The 19733-nt window shown below is 48.4% G+C and overlaps 1 protein-coding gene across 1 annotated transcript; it reads right to left on the bottom strand.

Annotated features, from left to right (window-relative positions):
* Positions 1-15788: 15788 nt before the first annotated feature.
* mafba (MAF bZIP transcription factor Ba) lies at positions 15789-19527 on the bottom strand. Its single transcript, XM_083642291.1, has one exon. The coding sequence runs from the start codon at positions 19045-19047 to the stop codon at positions 17890-17892; it is 1158 nt and encodes a 385-aa protein (XP_083498417.1). The 5' UTR covers positions 19048-19527; the 3' UTR covers positions 15789-17889.
* Between the last annotated feature and the right edge of the window lie 206 nt (positions 19528-19733).

Raw genomic sequence — 19733 nt, forward strand, 5'->3', positions numbered from 1 at the left:
TAGACTAAGAGGTATTGTGCATGTGTATAAGTGTGTGGTATGTATGGGTATGTAGACTAAGAGGTATTGTGCATGTGTATAAGTGTGTGGTATGTATGGGTATGTAGACTAAGAGGTATTGTGCATGTGTATAAATGTGTGGTATCTATGGGTATGTAGACTAAGAGGTATTGTGCATGTGTATAAATGTGTGGTATGTAGACTAAGAGGTATTGTGCATGTGTATAAATGTGTGGTATGTAGACTAAGAGGTATTGTGCATGTGTATAAGTGTGTGGTATGTATGGGTATGTAGACTAAGAGGTATTGTGCATGTGTATAAATGTGTAGTATGTATGGGTATGTAGACTAAGAGGTATTGTGCATGTGTATAAGTCTGTGGTATGTATGGGTATGTAGACTAAGAGGTATTGTGCATGTGTATAAATGTGTAGTATGTATGGGTATGTAGACTAAGAGGTATTGTGCATGTGTATAAATGTGTGGTATCTATGGGTATGTAGACTAAGAGGTATTGTGCATGTGTATAAATGTGTGGTATGTAGACTAAGAGGTATTGTGCATGTGTATAAGTGTGTGGTATGTATGGGTATGTAGACTAAGAGGTATTGTGCATGTGTATAAATGTGTAGTATGTATGGGTATGTAGACTAAGAGGTATTGTGCATGTGTATAAATGTGTAGTATGTATGGGTATGTAGACTAAGAGGTATTGTGCATGTGTATAAATGTGTGGTATGTAGACTAAGAGGTATTGTGCATGTGTATAAATGTGTAGTATGTATGGGTATGTAGACTAAGAGGTATTGTGCACATGTATAAATGTGTAGTATGTAAGGGTATGTAGACTAAGAGGTATTGGCGCTCAGCGTAAACTCTTTATGTTTTATTGACGGTACTAATCTGGAAGTGTGCTTCCTCAGGTTGAGGTATTGAACAAGCAGTGATTGTGGCCTGGAACACACACAGATATGTACTGTAGGCGATAAAAGGCATAATGGAAGTATAATCACGCTCTCTGCCTGCACTCTGAGACACACACACATGCACGCGCGCCCGCACACACACACACACACACAAACACACATGCACACGCACACCCCACCACACCCCATAAGCTTGCCAACCCATATGGCTTGGGGGTAATAAACTGAACAGCCAGCAACACGTCTCCTCTGCTCCCCAGCCAGGCAAGCCAAAGGAATGCACATCCCTCCAGTTCACCCCCTCTCTTTATCTCTCTCTCTCTCTCTCTCTCTCTCTCTCTCTCTCTCTCTCTTTTCTCTCCTGTGTCTGTTTGTCATTCTGTGTCTTTTCCTGCTCCCCTCCTGCAGCCAGTGAAGGACGCTCTGTTACAGCGGGGAGAGAGAGAGAGAGAGAGAGAGAGAGAGAGAGGTATGCGTCTTGAGTGTACGTTGGCATCCGCGTGTGTGCGCGTCCTGTGCGTTGGGGTGTCGCCGTGCCAAAAGAAACCAGTCTGACGAGCACCGCGAAGAGCTCGCTCGCCCTGGGGATGGAGGGAACGGGGGGAGAGAGAGAGAGAGAGAGGGGAAGTGCGGGATGGAAAAGAAGGCAGGGAGTGTGAGGATGAAAAGAACAGGAAAATAAACACTTGTGTAAAAGGGGAGAGAGGGGAGAGGTGACCAGTAAGTGAGGAGAGCTGGGTTTAGGGGAAACTGGCGCTAGGTGGGTAGCATCTCCTGTCCAATCCCCCCCACCACCCACCACCTCTCTCTCTCTCTCTCTGAAATGCCCCAATGAAAATGTGACCAAACACACTCCTTACCCCCACCCCCTCTGCCTTTCATCCTCCCTTGCTCCTCTCTTCCCAGGCCTCCCACCCTCTCTCTCTCTCTCTCTCTCTCTCTCTCTGTGGTGCAGTGGGACAAGCCAGCCGAGGGCCTGCGGCAGCCAGCGCCAAGCCAGGGCCTGGATTTGGAGCACGGCTGCTCTCGGTTGAGCGGGATCCAGGCCCCCCGAGGGCTGGAGGGGGCGGAGGGTGGAGGGTGGAGGTGGGGAGGAGAGCAGCAGCAGCAGCAGCAGCGGCAGCAGCGTGCAGGCAGGCAGCAGAGGCAGCGAGCAGCACAGTTCTGGATCACCTTCAAAGAGCTCCAGTCCCAACGGAGAGACTGGATTCCTCTGCGGAGAGAGAGAGAGAGAGAGAAGGGGGGGGGGGCATGGAGGGAGAGAGGGAGAGGGAGAGAAAGAAGGTGGGGGGGGGGGGGCATGGAGAGAGAGAGAGAGAAAGAAGTAAAGACATGAGAGACAAGGGGAAAGTGTGAAAAGAGAAAGGGGGAAAAAGTGGTCCGGGCTATATAACTTCTTTACCACTCTCTCTCTCTTCTCTCTCCTTCTGTTTCTCCCTCTCTCGCTCGCTCGCTCGCTCCCTCTCTCCGTGGCGTGCATGCACTTGCCCTTCATACGGCGCGGCTCTGCTGAGATGATCTATCTGTGTGCTGGAGCAGCGAGACATGGGAAATCTGGCCCGCACAAAGGCGTCGTTGTGCCTCCCTGGAGCTTCCTTTAGGGGCCAGCGTGTGTGTGTGCGTGTGCGTGTACGCCTGTGTCTGTGTTTGTGTGTGACAAGGATGAGTTGGAGTTTACCTTCTCAGGCCCCCCACCCTTCAGAAGGTTCTCCTAATGCACACACACACACACACACACACATATGCAACACTCCCACACACTCTCGCTCTCTCTCGTATCTACCTCCAAAACCCAAGGACATTGCGGATTGCTATCCCGGAGTCTCCTACTTTTTGCCTATAGTACGTTGGATGACTTTCTATACATAAGGACTTTCTATACATCTATAAGCCTCTTATACAATGCGGGGGGGGGGGGAGAGTGTGTGACAATGCAGCAGGCCACGGAATTGTTCCACCAGAGTTACGCATATTCACATTTTGTGCGTTCGGGAGCAACGGGTGTATTTTATGGATTGTGTACATGTGTGTGCGTGTGCATGCGGGGATACGTATGTATGTGTGTGTGTGTGTATGTGTGTGTGTGCGTGTGCATCAGTGACAGACCTTCATCCAGAGTCTGGGTCAGCAGTTTGTTTAGCATCAATTAGAGGCTCTGTGTTCCTCAACGCAAGCGTGAAGGGAGAATTAACGTGCAGTGGCACATTCCCACCAGCGTGTTATTACTCACGACACCTCAGCTGGGACAGTGCCTTCCACACATACGTGTGTATGTATGTGCGACGTGCACGCGTGTGCATATAATGCATGCATGCATAGGTACACGGTTCAAACGCAGGAACTGCCTTGCACTGTTCTTTCCTCCTCCTCCTCTCTCTCGCTCGCTCTCTGTCCGTCCGGCGGTCTTTCTTCTCCTTACTCTCTCTCCCTCTCTCTTTCAAGGACCACAGTCTGACCACAGCCATTTCCCTCAGCCTCCCCTTTGCCTAGCAACACACAGCGCATAGTTTCCATGGAACAGGGCCTTTAACGGGAGAAGATATATAGATACTGGAGGGAAAGCCTCTTGTAAAGACGACTGCGTCTAAAGATTTCCTACTCTCAGACATGCAAAGTCTGAAAAACACATGTTCTATGGCCTTGGTGGTACAGACTTTCCCCTCGTAGGCGTGCAGCGGGAAAGCCTACACGTGGAACGGAGGGCACAGCTCTCGAAACTGGGCTAATATCGTCTTGATGACAACGCACTTAAATACAGGGTACGGTCAAAATAAATGAAACACCAACGTAATTACGTCGCTCTGTGGGTTTTTGGGTCCAATCTTCTCCTCGAGAGGAAGAGGAATCACAAATAAACATCTATGATTTGAAGTGATCATCTGGACCCCGCCATTCTTTGAGATGGTGGTGGTGGAGCACTCCATCTCCTCCTTCTCCTCGTAAATGCTCGGCTGCAGGATCGTATCTCACTGAGAAGACTATATGCGGCTAAATCCACCATTGTGCTCCTCAAATCGTATCGTGAGAAGAACGCATCCAGACATGTTGATAGAGGGCAATTGTTTTCCTTGAAATCGGCCTCCGAGTAAGATGTCATTCATGATCCTTCAACGTCATGATGGTGGAGGTGATTAGAACTTGCCCTGCCTAACCCTCTTAGAGAGGGGATTGAAACCATGCCAGGAGAGTTGTACCACAGACGGGCACAAAAACCGGCGCAATCTTCCCCTGTGGCATTATGATCACGTTGCCCTTTTTTTGTTGCTTTGATCATATCCTTTACATAAACAAGGAGTTTTACCTTTCATCACTTTCATGTTCTTCTGTGACTGATGGGGGATAGGATGTCCGTGGGCCTTCGCCAGAAGGAGGGTGGTTGCCTGGCGTTTGCCAAGGTATGCCCCCCTGCCGGTCTCTCATGTGGCGCTGGGCTGTATACCTCGCTTGTAAATAGTGAGATAAGTGTGGTTTACCCTCAGCTGGGGTGTAAGGTGCACTCTGCACCGCCCTGACATGTCTGTGCCAGAGCCCAACAGGGGTGTAATTACCTGGGACCGGGTCAGCACTTTATCTTGGGGTAAAAATACCTGCCTACTTATAGCGGGGGAAGTGAGAGGGCAGCTCCACGCGACGCGAGGGGAAGCCTGTCTCCACAACACTCAGCTACCTGCGCGCCCTTCTGTGTCGGGCAAACGCTCCCACCTTTTTTTTTTTTAGAAGAAACATAGAACACTCCGCAGCCTGGTCGCCGGAATAAAATGTCGGCGGCATCGGACATTTCTGCAATCCAGGGAAATATATAATATGAACATTTCTGAAGCAAAATACGCTGTATATCACGTTTCTAGATACGTGAATATTAACGTTATAGATGTCGTTATGGAGTCGTAGTCAAAGAGCGCGGTGGATGGAGGGCGCCAACACTTGCCTTTCACACCAGAGGGCCGTGTGTTCGATTCCCAGTCAGGGTCACAGCGTTTACAATGTCTACATTTAACCATGAGTTACATTTAACACTTGTTATTATCTAAGCCTAACCCAAACCATAATGCTAACTTTAACCAAGTTGCTTTACTTGCCTAAACATAACCAAAGTTGTTTTACTTCCCTAACTTTGGTGGTTCAGTGGTTAGCACTGTTGCCTCACAGCAAGAAGGTCCCGGGTTCGAACCCCAGTCCGTCCCAGGTTCTTTCTGTGTGAAGTTTGCATGTGCGTGTTCGTGTGGGTTTGCTCCGATTTCCTCCCACCACCAAAAGACATGTACAGGTATGTTAGGGTCCTGTCAGTGCCCAGTGGAGTCGGTGCCCGGGCGCTGCACTGCGGCTGCCCACTGCGGCGCTGCCCACTGCAGCTGCCCACTGCGGCGCTGCCCACTGCAGCTGCCCACTGCTTCTAGTTCTAGGAAGGTTCCTAGTAGAGGATGGGTCAAATGCAGAGGATGAATTTCCCCATGGGGATAAATAAAGGATAACGTATAACTTAAACATAACCGAAGTTATTAAAGTTGTTTTATTTGTATTTAATGTTAGAAAGGCAGCAAGGTTTTCAAATTAACCACCGCTTTGTGTCACATTTTCGAGGATTGTATGTTTGCAGACCGTCTTATCTGTGTTCTACACTGCCACTAAGGCCTGACCTACAAAACCCTTTTTACACATGGTCCAATAGTCCATCCTCTGCCTCGGTGACCACAGCCAGCATCCTGTCCAGTACCTTTCCACGCTCCCCCTGCCCCCCAGCCCCGCCCCTCCTCCACCACATCTGTCTCTCTGCCCTCCGAGTCAAGGACACACAGAGGGACACAGGCAGAGAGACTTCGCAGAGGACAGGCCCCCCGGCTCCAATCAGAAGACACCGAGCGCGCCGCCGCTCGCGTCAATTAAACGGTATGTGCTTATGCCGCAAATCACAGACACATGTCCTCCTCTCCCCTCCCCTCCCCTCCCACCCCTGTGGCCCCTCCCACCTCCTGTGGCCCCTCCCACCCCCCGTGGCCCCTCCCACCCCTGTGGCCCTGGCCTCTTCTCCACCACCACCTATAATGCATTGTAATCATCCTCATTACCTAATGAGACCCTACTGTACACACTAACGCGCCTTCCCTCGCCCCCTCTCTGTTTCACTCTCTCTCTCTCTCACACACACACACACACGTGCATAAAAACCTAGCCACAAGCCCCACACAAAGTAGTACGCTGTGCAACGCAATGGGCATAATCATCGGGACCTCGACGCGCACCACACTATCAACAGTGTGGCTGCTCGCACTGCCACCGCGCCGCAGCACTGCAAAGCCCCGTAATGCCACAGTAATGCTATTGTCGTGTGTATTGTCAACAAGACAGTGAGCTCTGAATTAGGAGGATGGCAGTTGGGGAGGGGGAGAGAACCCCCCTCATTAGCTCCCTCCAATGTATCTGCTTAAACCCCTAATCTCGTACAATAACGTAATCGCTTTAAACGTGCTAGCAGCTTATAGCTCCAAGCTGCCTAAAGCAACCGCACACGTGATCCAGGTCAATCCCCTAGTAAAACCTCAATTGTGGGGTCCCAACAAAAGGCCCCAAGGCCCCCTACTGTACAATGAGCTATGCATAGTATATATATATATATAGTATATATATATATATATATATATACTATGCATAGTATATATATATATATAGTATATATATATATATATACTATGCATAGTATATTGCATCTATGTTGGACTGTGCAGGGCAGAGTAAGGCTGTAGTGCACAGCCAGGAATATACTGCGAGAAGAATGTGTGTATTTTCCCGATTCGGACATTTATCTCCTACCCACAAGCAGGCACCAGTGCCAACCTTATTCTTTCAGCCAGACAAGAGGCCGACCTGCCGCCCGAGTGTACGCCTCTGATCTGATCCCAGTGCAGTTTTTATCCCTCTCTCTCCCCTCTGCAGCCTCTGTCCTATCTGACCCTGGTGGAGTGTGCCTCTGATCTGACCCCAGTGCAGTTTTTATCCCTCTCTCCCCTCTCTGCAGCCTCTGTCCTATCTGACCCTGGTGGAGTGTGCCTCTGATCTGATCCCATTGCAGTTTTTATCCCTCTCTCTCCCCTCTGCAGCCTCTGTCCTATCTGACCCTGGTGCCTCTGATCTGATCCCAGTGCAGTTTCTATCCCTCTCTCTCCCCTCTGCAGCCTCTGTCCTATCTGACCCTGGTGGAGTGTGCCTCTGATCTGATCCCAATGCAGTTTTTATCCCTCTCTCTCCCCTCTGCAGCCTCTGTCCTATCTGACCCTGGTGGAGTGTGCCTCTGATCTGATCCCAGTGCAGTGTTTATCCCACTCTCTCCCCTCTGCAGCCTCTGTCCTATCTGACCCTGGTGGAGTGTGCCTCTGATCTGATCCCAGTGCAGTGTTTATCCCACTCTCTCCTCTCTGCAGCCTCTGTCCTATCTGACCCTGGTGGAGTGTGCCTCTGATCTGATCCCAGTGCAGTGTTTATCCCACTCTCTCCTCTCTGCAGCCTCTGTCCTATCTGACCCTGGTGGAGTGTGCCTCTGATCTGATCCCAGTGCAGTGTTTATCCCACTCTCTCCTCTCTGCAGCCTCTGTCCTATCTGACCCTGGTGGAGTGTGCCTCTGATCTGATCCCAGTGCAGTTTTTATCCCTCTCTCTCTCCCCTCTGCAGCCTCTGTCCTATCTGACCCTGGTGCCTCTGATCTGATCCCAGTGCAGTTTCTATCCCTCTCTCTCCCCTCTGCAGCCTCTGTCCTATCTGACCCTGGTGGAGTGTGCCTCTGATCTGATCCCAATGCAGTTTTTATCCCTCTCTCTCCCCTCTGCAGCCTCTGTCCTATCTGACCCTGGTGGAGTGTGCCTCTGATCTGATCCCAGTGCAGTGTTTATCCCACTCTCTCCCCTCTGCAGCCTCTGTCCTATCTGACCCTGGTGGAGTGTGCCTCTGATCTGATCCCAGTGCAGTGTTTATCCCACTCTCTCCTCTCTGCAGCCTCTGTCCTATCTGACCCTGGTGGAGTGTGCCTCTGATCTGATCCCAGTGCAGTTTTTATCCCTCTCTCTCTCCCCTCTGCAGCCTCTGTCCTATCTGACCCTGGTGGAGTGTGCCTCTGATCTGATCCCAGTGCAGTTTGTATCCCTCTCTCTCCCCTCTGCAGCCTCTGTCCTATCTGACCCTGGTGGAGTGCAGCAGTGCTGCTCTGTCTCTTTTTTGATGTTTTTCCATGCTGTCTCTCGCCTCCAAACCACTTACAGATGTTGGCAGCGGGGAGCGTTGTGGCAACTCCAAACGAGGAAATCTAAAAAGAGATCAGGCTGTAAAATGAAATAAGAAAAAACGTCGGCCTGGAGAACGAGAAAACAAGGGGAGAGAAAGAGACAGCAGAAGAACAAGAGCAGATCGGAGCGAGTGCGGGAGAGAGACAGCAGAAAGCAGTGAGAGAGCGTTAGTAGAGAGAGAGAAGAGGGAGGGGACGAGAGAAAGACGGACTGACTGCGCATGTGAGAACACCGATGTGATTGGAAGGCTGCTCTCTTGGTTTGCTCAACTTTTGGCGGCAAACTCAAATTCAAATTCTGTCTTGATTTTTATGCTTATTTTTTGGATCAGGTTTTCCCCCCTCCGTTTTCCCCCCCAATTGTACTTGGCCAATTCCTTGTCCTGGTCATTGCTCCGCCCTCTCTGCCAATCTGGAGGAGATTTGTAGACTAACACATGCTTCCTCCAATACATGTGCACTCACTAGCCACTTCTTTTCACCTGACAGCGAGGAGTTTCACCAGCAGGAAGTAGCGCGTGGGAGGATCCCGCTATTCCCCCCAGTTCCGCTCCCCCCTCCCAAACAAGCGTCCCGACCCACCAGAGGAGGCACTAGTGCAGCTACTTGATTTGGTGTCTTATCCCAGGAGAGCGTCTTCTGAAACATTTCCCAAACATCAGGCGAACGACAAGCTCAAAACAAAGGGTTTGTCCCTTTAAGGACGTGAACGAGGGTGTCCCGACGAATGAGGTGAGAGTATAGGACCACCTGATACTCAGCCAAAAAAAAGGCACCTGAACAAGGCGTTTTACCGGAAAGAAACGTTAATTTTCATCACCCGACTGAAGGTTTTGAGTAGCTGATAATGGCGCCTCTTAAAGTTCTATATGCTTCAAAACCACAACTTTGTATTCTGCTTTCCAATGGCTGCTCCTCGGGCAGGTTTTTCCATTAAAACATAGCATTGCAGACTGTAGGACATGGGGACGGCAGCAGCACTGCCAATAGGAATTCACCGAGGCCTATTGAAAAACTATTTGGCTGGGTGAAAGGTAAGACTTGGCCCGGCACGGCGGTGGTAGCTCCATGTTACCTCCCTCCACCTGTTTGACACGAAGTAGCCTTGTCCCCGCGGATCAGAGGGGAAATGTGTTGAAATGCCACATCCTGCTCCAAGCTCCCAGTCAGAGTTCACTATAGCCATTGCTGATTGTCCAGACACCTCCTAGAGAGAGGAGAGGAGAGGAGAGGAGAGGAGAGGAGAGGAGAGGAGAGGAGGGGAGAGGAGAGGAGAGGAGAGGAGAGGAGAGGAGGGGAGAGGAGAGGAGAGGAGAGGAGGAGAGGAGAAGAGAGGAGAGGAGAAGAGAGGAGAAGAGAGGAGAGGAGAGGAGAGGAGGGGAGAGGAGAGCAGAGCAGAGGAGAGGAGAGGAGAGGGGTGGGGGGGGGGGGAGTGGGGTTTGCAGTCTCTGCCATGCCCTACTCCCTGTGCTCTGATTGTAAAGATGACTGACCCGTCTCTCCCGGGCTCTCCTCTCCTCTCCTCTCCTCTCCTCTCCTCTCCTCTCCTCTCCTCTCCTCTCCCCTCCTCTCCTCTCCTCTCCTCTCCTCTCCTCTCCTCTCCCCTCCTCTCCTCTCCTCTCCTCTCCTCTCCTCTCCTCTCTCCCTCCCACCTCTCTCCCCTTCTCCCCTGCACTTTATTTATTAATGGATCCATTCAATTATTTAACTCACATCTTAGGGCGACAACGGGCCGGAACAGGACAGGGTGGAGATGATACAGAACAGGGTGGAGATGATACAGAACAGGGTGGAGATGATACAGAACAGGGTGGAGATGATACAGAACAGGGTGGAGATGATACAGAACAGGGTGGAGATGATACAGAACAGGGTGGAGATGATACAGAACAGGGTGGAGATGATACAGAACAGGGTGGAGATGATACAGAACAGGGTGGAGATGATACAGAAGACATGCACACCAACACACCCATCGCACAGTTGCCACGCATGCTGGCAAGGCAGTTCTCAGGTGTTCACTCAGGAGACAAGAATGACTGGCGGACTTTAATTCTCTAAGTCCACTCTGGATGAGTAGAAAAAGAACTCTGTGGAGATATTTCAACCAAGAAAATGTACTTTGTTCATGAGATCAGATTCCCAGTGTGTGCTCCCAAGGACGGCCTTGGATGCGCACAGTTCTCTTATTTTGACTACTTTTCACTTTTTAGAATAATATTAAAGACAAACTATGAAATAACACAAGCGAAATTATGCGGTGACCAAAAGAGTGTTAAACAAGCAGCGGCTATGGCTCAATCACTCTGGATAAAAGAGGTCGGTGGTTCGATCCCCGCCTCCTCCAGTCCACATGTCGGGCAAGATAGTGAACCCCAAGTTGCCCCCCGATGCTTGTGCCAGCACCCTGCGTGGTAGCTCGATGCCATCGGTGTGACTGGGTCAATGCAGGCATTGTGAATGCAGTCTATTACAATTGACCATAAACAAAACAAAACTATTTTATATTTGAGATGATTTAAAGTTGCCTTGGTGGAAAGCCAAAGGGCCTGGAAAGAAATGCATACAAGAAACACATTTCAAGGATTTAAGTTGAATAAGCTTTTAGAGAAAAGTGGCTTTAAGATCATGAAAAACATTGTACATTCACCGTGTCTAAACGTATGACTGATCGAGGTATTTGGCTTCTGAATGCATCTGATTCCGTCTGTATAGTGTTGTGTTTTCAGCGACAGGAAGCCATATTTAAAGGCCAGCAAAGTGGCTTTCTGCACGTGCTGATGAGACGCAGGCGGTGTGCCTTTAAAAGGCAGAAGGGGACACTGCAGCGGGGGTGTTTGCGGTGGAGGTTGACGGTTCAAACGTATCATTGACCGCTCGGTGTCTGCTCTTATCTTCTCCCCCCGGCCTTCTCCCCGCGGCGGCCAGACATGGATCAATCCCACCCGGAATTGGGTTTCACATCCCGGAAGCGGAGATGTACACACGGGTCACTTTCATGGACGCGCTGCGGCCATGGCCAGAGGTATCCGTCATGCAGACCAATCGACTGGTTGTGACCATGGAGGTAGAAATTCATCACGGACGACGGCTGCGGTGGACGCGCGGTCGGCGGGGGAAAAGTGGCGCTTTTCCTTTCTCGTCTGCCGCCATGTTGGAAAGGAAACGTTTGACAGAATGTAATCATTTCACGTTGACGTTAATACATTATGACATGAACGTACGGTTACAAAACAAGTTTGTGTATGTTACGCTAAAATTGTCGATAAAGTATGAACAATTAGAATTTTATTTTAGAAAATTAGAAAATGTCCTCCCCCCTGCAAAATATATTTCACATAGAAATATATAGATGCAATGCAAATTCAATAAGCACAAAACTGAAGGATAAAACCACTTTGCTGTCACAGGTGTGTGTGTGTGTGTGTGTGTGTGTCTTTGTGTATGTCTCTTTGTGCGTTTGTGTACTCGTGCAAATATGAGTGTGCAATGTGGAATGGTAAGACTACTTGCGTTTAATTATTTGTGTGTGTGTGTGCATGCGTGCGTGTGTGTGTGTGTGCGTGCGTGCGTGTGTGTGTGTGTGTATGTTTTGGGGAGGGGGGGATGAGGGGTAACAAGCCGAAGATAAATAGCAGATGCAGTGATACTGTGTTGATGTGAGACCCAGACAGACAGGGCCGGGCTCGGCTGACGATTGAAGGAGACGAGGAGAAGATGGTGCTGAAGATTGATTGCCATTGACTCGGGTCCAGTGCAGCGAGAAGAACCGTGAGATTCCAACAGCCAGTCTGAAACACACACACACACACACACACACACACACACACACACACGTGCACGAACAAACACGCATGCACTCGTGCACACATCTATGAGATAAAGTGAATCCTTTGGTAAACACACAACAAAACACGTAGATGTAAACCACCAGGGAGAATGTGAAGATGCTGACCTATATGAAAGGATTATACAATATATACAATATATATAATATACAATAGCTAAAGTAAAGTAGTATTAATACTGTATGCCTTTAATCCGCTTCTCTTCATTGTGTTTAGATTTAAGGGCAGCATGCACTTGCACTTGTCGTTTTGTCAAAGTATGACCAGACCAGTGGTCCTTAAGGGGGTTCTAAGTGGGTCCCCAGAATTGTTAAACGTCATCATTATTCCATTTACAAGAGGTTAACACCATTATAGAAGGTAGAAACATGACTATTTGGACCATAGTTTCTCTGTTATCTGTGCAGCTACAATACACTCATGACATTCATATCTGACAATCCAAATATTCTCAGGTTTGGCTCCATGTAATTAAGGTCCCTGGCCCTAATGTGGACTAGATTAGATTCACTTCACTAACACACACACACACACACACACACACACACACACACAGGAAAAAAAACACCTTAGTAACTGGTTAGGGCTCTGTAGTGTGCGCGCCCCTCGGGAAAAGCCTGCTTTAATTCCCCAGGAAATCATTGTGATTTAGAGTAGCAGGGAAGTCACTTCCAATGAAAGTCAATGGACTGCTGGTGTGGCAGTGTACTGCGTGTGTGCGCTCGAGAGTGTGTCTGTGTGTGTGTGTGTGTGTGTGTGTGTGTGTGTGTGTGTGTGTGTGTGCGTGCATGGGTGCGTTATTATGCAATATACCTAAATGGATTTTTTTTTATCTAAGTGCAATTAAATCAACACGATAACACACATTGAGTTAAAACAGTATAGCGGCTGGTGGTAATTAAAATAACCTTGAATGGCTCGGAGAAAAAAAAGGTTCAATTGGCAAAAGGATCACTATACTCCTCTTCGATGTATGCACGGTGCACAAGTGTACGCAATTTTCCAAGTCTGTATGTGCAGAGGAGGAGGAGATGCACAAGAAGCACTGCAGACACATTCACTGCGCCGAGCCGAGCGCACGGCGAGCTTCTAGAACCTGCAGCAGCTGACTGGACTGGACTGGAGGGCCCGTGCGGGGAGAGCAGCTCAGGCCCGGGCTTGGAGCTTCTGTCCCTGGGTCCGCCGCTGCTGGTGGAGGGAGGCTGGCAGGCAGAGCAGGGCTGAATGCAGATAGGATCTCTGTGGGGGGGCGTGAATGTGTGATCGGAGACTAAAATCATTACGGTACGCCTGGTCACTGTGTCCTTGGCTCTTCCGCTGAGCTGAGGCTGATGCCTTCCTCTACACCCCCCCCCCCCCTCTCTCTCCCTCTCACCCCCTTTCTTCTTACATGATGCCTTCCTCTATACCTCTCCCTCTCACCTCCTCTCTTTTTAAAATTTTCCACACCGTCCATTTCTTGCTGAAGTACTCTGTGTCTCTGGCTCTCGTCTGGTCTGAAACACGCTATGCTTTTCGTAAAAATGTAAAACACAATTCCTATGAGTATGAATTATGAAGAATCTGTGTTTGTGTGTGATTGAATGAACTGCCCCCCCCCCCCCACACACACACCCCCCCCCCCCCCCCCCCCAAGTGATGGCATGCCTGCATCGTGTTTATGTTGCACATAGGCCCACTGGTAAAGCCAATAGCTTTAGACACAACCAAATAGCACACAAACAGTTCAATCATCAGATCAATTTGTGTGTATGGATTTACTCCGTTTTATATGAATACATTATTAATCAGTAGATTTTTTTTTCATGTGGTATGTTTACGTCTAGCTGCAAGAGATTTATCTCATCATATAAAGGAGAAACAAATAGAATACGACCCACTCTTGTGAAATCACTGACAGTCATTACGTAGATAATGCTTTTTGTTGTTGGTATACATTTAATGACACTGCTTGTTTGATCATCTGTTTGATTTCTCCAGGAGACCTTGGTGGTGATATTCAAGCTCTTTCTCTTTCAGTTCTGTGCGTGCAGCTTGGCTTCAGGAGAAGCAAGTCTGTGACTTCTGAAGCCGTAATAGACCATATGATACATAATACACAACCCTGTTTTGCCTCCTGTGTGTGTGTGTGTGTGTGTGTCTCTCTCTCTTTCTCTCTCTCTTTCTCGCATACACACACAATGTAATGTATACATTATAAAAGATGGGTTGGGGGAAAGAAGGTGAGTCAGATTCCCTATAGACAACAAAATACTTAGGAGTTATTTTTGTCATTATCATAACTGTAAATATAGGTCTCCTCCTCCTCCTATATGGCTGGTTCACCCCCGCTGCACTCATGCCCCCAGGCTACAGTAGCTGTCCAGAGAGGGAGGGAGGGAGGGAGAGAGAGAGAGAGAGAGAGAGAGAGAGAGAGAGAGAGAGAGAGAGAGAGAGAGAGAGAGAGAGAGAGAGAGAGAGAGAATGTAAACCAGACTGGCCTTCCCGGGTCTGATTGGTTGATTCCCCTGCCTAGCGGTTTTGTCCTTGAGAATGTGCAGACACGGGGCAGATAATGTTCTGACACCAGAAACTCTAGACCCGGACCAGATCAACACTTAGCCTACTCTCTTCTCCTTCTTCTCTGCTTCTATTATATCACACTATCCGGACATGCAGACTGAAGAGTGAGACTGTTTGTTGTGTTTTGATTTTTTTTTATTTTTGCCTCCAAATCAAGAATGCGTTGTTGTTAGCCTACTTTACGGTCATTGGTGGGTGCAAAAAAAATCACGTGAGAATTCTCTGTGTACTTTAGCCTATGCATTGTGCCCGCATTGACACAGATTTGTTTAGGGAAAAAATGAGTGTGGCGCATTACGCATGATTATTAATTCACTCTACAAATGTTAACCATGGAAATTACGCGCACCCGTGAGCGCGCACTTATGGCGCACACACGGAATGTGGAAGTATTTTGAAATGAAGATCCGCGGGGGTCACAGCAGTGCATAGGCGGCCGATAGGCTGTAGCTGTTTCATGACTCAAAATTGTGTAACAGCCAGCCGGGGTGAGCCTGCGCAGTAGTCAAACCCACGCCACTCCATGCCAAAAACAAACAGGCAGAAATCTTTTTAGCACCACTTCATGTAAATCTGCAGGTTTTAATCTCTTCTCCGGCATGTTGCAAGGTCAAAGATCTCCTTTTACCGTGGGCTCTTGCAACGGCGGGGTTTCTGCAGAAGTCAGCATGCCAGCAGCACAGGAATCTCCCCGCAGCGCCACATAAACGGCCAGACCCGGTTAGTTTCTGATCTAATCACAGCAGGCCAATAGGCTCGAATCCAAGCTTTTTATCCTATGCTGCCTGTGGCCGCAAATAAAATAATTGCCAGGGACAAATGGCGCTAAAAATGCAATGATGAGGCATTTGACTCCTATAGGCTATGAATTTATATATATAAAAAAAAATCAAAAGGAGACGCACAACAACATTTTGGATCTCTATATGAGAAGTTTTCTTTGTGTGTGTGACATGTGTGTGTGTGTGTGTGTTTTAACTTTATCCTATGACTTTTTGGCAATTGGTGTCCTCTTAAAGTTATTGTCACTGAAAGAGTGGGTGGAATTATTAATTATTAGTAGCCTACATATTGGTAATATGTCGCCTTCTATCACTTTCCATAACACTGACTTTCGTCATCATGGCTCTTGGTCTCATCTCTTATGGGGGCAGAATAAAAAGTCTGAGAGGTAATTATTGCCATTTCAATGACTTTAATAAGCAAAATAGGAAACAATTTCTTCCAAAAACAACCAAAAATAAGACAAAACAGAAACCAGCCTGAATGGAACTACAACAGTTCAAATTTAAGTGTTTTACTCTTATTTATATAAACAGGATTGAAAATTGATCCCCATCATCGCAAAGTACATGGAATTGATGAAAACAAAACAACAACCCGCTGCTGCAGTTTCAATTCGATTTCAACACAGTTGAATCAGTAACAAACCAAAGATTGTTAAATGCATGACTTTTCAACAATAGTTTCAAATGCAAGCACCATGCTTATTCGATATGATCTGACAGTTTGTTAATTTAAATCATTAAAATAAAAACTTTAACTATGCATCTGGCCAGCAGAACCAGAATCATCAAATAATAATAAAACAGACAAAAAACGTATTATATAACATACACATAGTTTTCATTTTGAGAATTTGCACAACCTGAATCCCATTTTTTTACTGACCGGCAGAAAAAAAATCAGGAAAACATCTGGCATTCTTACTTCGTATTAAAACGCATGCGTTATCTAAATGTTAACTCTCCATAAAACCCCCTGACATGTAAGTTGTTGGACTTTTTGAAAATATAAATTATTGTTGTTACTGCTAATATGCTACAGGTGAGCCAATCAGAGTGAGGAAGGATAACTTGTCTCTGTTTGGGTCTGATGTGGTTAGGGTTGCGCAAGAGTTAACAGAACGGCAGACAGCAGTTCTCTGAATTAGTGCCATGGCAGCCACATTGAATTAAAATGATGGAGAACATGTGCACACATATTACTGAGCCTATGTGGGCTATACAGTAGGCTATGTTCAAAACTTAACCATGGCTTGGTGCGTAATAGTGTGCCTATTACGCACCAGGACATGGTTAAGTTTCGATGTGTTATCTGGGTCCTATAATATTGTGGCCACATGTTTGTCTCTTCAACCTCACACAACAGATGTGAGTGTGTCCAAATATTGCTATAAAACTTTGCATTTAACTGTCGTAGTATGTCTTCCTGGAGGGAGGTTTGCACAAAATTCAAAATGAAAACTTCGAAATTATTATCCAAAAGTGCACTTGACACACAGAGTTTGTTGTATTTAAATGCAACTGGAAAAAATGCCCATATCTCTCAATCAATACCCCAAATGAAAAAATATATAAATGAGACAAAAACACGACACAAAGAAAGAAAGAAGTTCAAACCAGCCTCCTCAATCTTGGTGTGCAGTTTTGCGGTTGCATAATATTTACAAGCCTAAAGAAACCCACACCATATGATACTGCACCGGCAGTCCTGCTGTTCTGTCCCCGTTGCATTTCTCTAACCCCCCCAACTATGGAGAAGCGCAGATCAACAACATGCTCTTAATATACACGAGAAGATGAAGGTACAAAATAGAAATTATTACCATACATGTCCAGCATGCAGGATTAATATTTAATGCAGATTTTTTGTTTCAATATATATTCGAATATAACCAAGCAGGCAATAAATCAATGAGATGTTGCATAAAATGTCCCCCTGTGGCGGGTTAGTAGACAGAAGTTAAGTTTGCATAATGTGGAGTCTTGGTTTTGGAGATTTTTTACGGGCCCACTTGTCGAATGTGAGTCTGGTGTGTCGCATGGCTGTGAGGCCAGGCCTGCTTGTTGTCTCATAACAATGTCATCATTTTGGAGAGCAAAATTGCCAGACAACTGCCTCGACGCCATCCCACACTACTTACAGATTATTTCAAAGCTGTAGCCTCAAAAAGGAAAACAAAACAAGTTCATCAGCCGATCCTCTTCTTAAGAAGAAAAAAGTCTCTTCACTATAAGCAACTAATCTACAAAGATGCTGCGACTGATCAGACACTCTACATTGCTCTTTGTATCTCAGTTGACACGTGGATGGAGAGATGATTATATATGAGAATAGTATTTGATGGATTACTCTTCTAATATGAATATAATTGTTACCGTTATTAGTATAATCATAACCAGTATGGGAGGGTGTGTGGATTATTATCATTTGTTCAGTCAGTCAGTTGTGGAGAAAGGGGGGGGGGGTGATGGGGGCACAAGAAAGGGCTATTACAACTCACATGAAAAACTCTGGTGATGACGGGTTGTCACTAGTGGAGCCAGCCTCACGGAACCCGTTATTGCCCCCCGACCCTGTCAGTTTCTCACACTTGAGTTTGTAGGCGTCCCTCTCCCGCGCCAGCCGGCTGATCTCCGCCTTGAGCTGCTCCACCTGGTTGATCAGCTGGGTCTTCTCGTTCTCCAACACGTGCTTCTGTTGCACCCGCTTGTACCGGCAGGACTGTGCGTAGCCCCGATTCTTCAGGGTCCGCCTCTTCTGCTTGAGGCGGATGACCTCGTCCTTGGTGAAGCCCCGCAGGTGTCTGTTGAGCTCCCGCACCGACATGGACACCAGCTGGTCGTCGGAGAAGCGGTCCTCCACGTTCCCTCCCCCGGATCCGTGGTGGGACCCGTCATGGTGGCCGTGCGGATGGTGGTGATGATGGTGGCGGTGATGATGCAGCGGCTGATGGGAGTCCGGGGACTCCGGGGACGGGCTGTCGGGGTCCTGGCTGTGGTGATGGTGATGCTGGGTGAGCGGGTGGCTGTGTCCGCCCGGGTGTCCGGACAGCTCGTCGGGGTGATGTGGGATGCCGCCCGCGTACGGGTGGTGGTGCTGCTGCTGGCCGTGGTGGCTGTGGTGGTGGTGCGGGCCCCTGTAGCCCTCGAAGGCGCCTTGCTGCTGCTGCATCTGCTGCTGGACGTGCGGGGGCGGGGGGTGGCCGTGCGCCGTGGCTCCGATCAGGGCCTCCACCGCGTCCTCTGGGGTCAAGCTCAGCGTCTGCGGGTCCATCTGCTGCTGGTGGTACCCGCTGTTTGGCATCCAGTACAGCTCCTCCAGGTGATTCTTCTGCTCTGTGGGGCTGAAGCTGGGCGAGGAGGGCACCGAGCTGCAGGGCGTGCTGATGGGAGTGGAGGACACGGAGCCTTGGGGCTGGAGGCGGTTACACTGGCGCACCCCGGCGCGCTCCAGCCCGGCCAGGCCTTCCTTCTTCACGTCAAACTTCATCAGGTCAAAGTCGTTGACATATTCCAGAGCCAGAGGGCTGCTGGGGAGCTCCGGGCCCATGTTCAGTTCTGTGCTCATGTTGCTGTCGCGACTCTTTTGCAGATTCGCGAGCGTTGCAAAAACTGATTTATTAACCAGCGTCTCTTCTCTCCTTTCGTGTCTCATGCAATAGTTCTGTTGGCTCCACCGCTATGCACTAGCTTGCTGTGTAGCATGAAACACCGAGTGATCGGTGGAAAAAAAGGAAAACGGAGAAAAGTAGCGGGGGGAAACTTTCAGACTAATGCGCTGCAAACGACATCGGAATTTGCGTCATTTAGCCTACTTCTGCTGGGATAATCTGGCACAGAGACCAGGACGAGGAGGTAGAAAGCTATGCGTCTCAGTGCAAAAGTAAAACCAGTCCCCTTCAGTAGAATCAACATAAATAATACGATAAAGAAATACCACGCATATACGCTGAGACGGGCACCAGTCCTCGTTGCAACTTCTTGGTTATAAGTCCTTTTTTTTCTCCAGGAAAATAATGCAGAAGCAAATAAGCAGAGTAAATAGGGCGTCTGATTTTCGCTGAGGAGCAGCTTTTCCAGCTCTGCACCGCAGAGATTTCGGCTCGCCTCTCCGAGACTCACTCGCGCTCTGGTATCCAGCAGACTGCGTTTGGAGCCAGCCAGGGCTTTATCCTTATAGCGCACCGTGACGTCGAGCAGGAAGGCTGGCTCCAGTGCGCGCTGCTCTCCAATGGGAACGGGACTCTGCGCTGAAATAGAGGAAGAGAAGGAGGCAGAGAGGAGGGGGCACAACACACTCTTGACAGCTACAGACAGTCAGCTGACCGAGTTCCCTAAAAG

Source organism: Poromitra crassiceps, assembly GCF_964638095.1.
Source record: "Poromitra crassiceps genome assembly, chromosome: 8".
Taxonomy (NCBI): Eukaryota; Metazoa; Chordata; class Actinopteri; order Beryciformes; family Melamphaidae; genus Poromitra; species Poromitra crassiceps.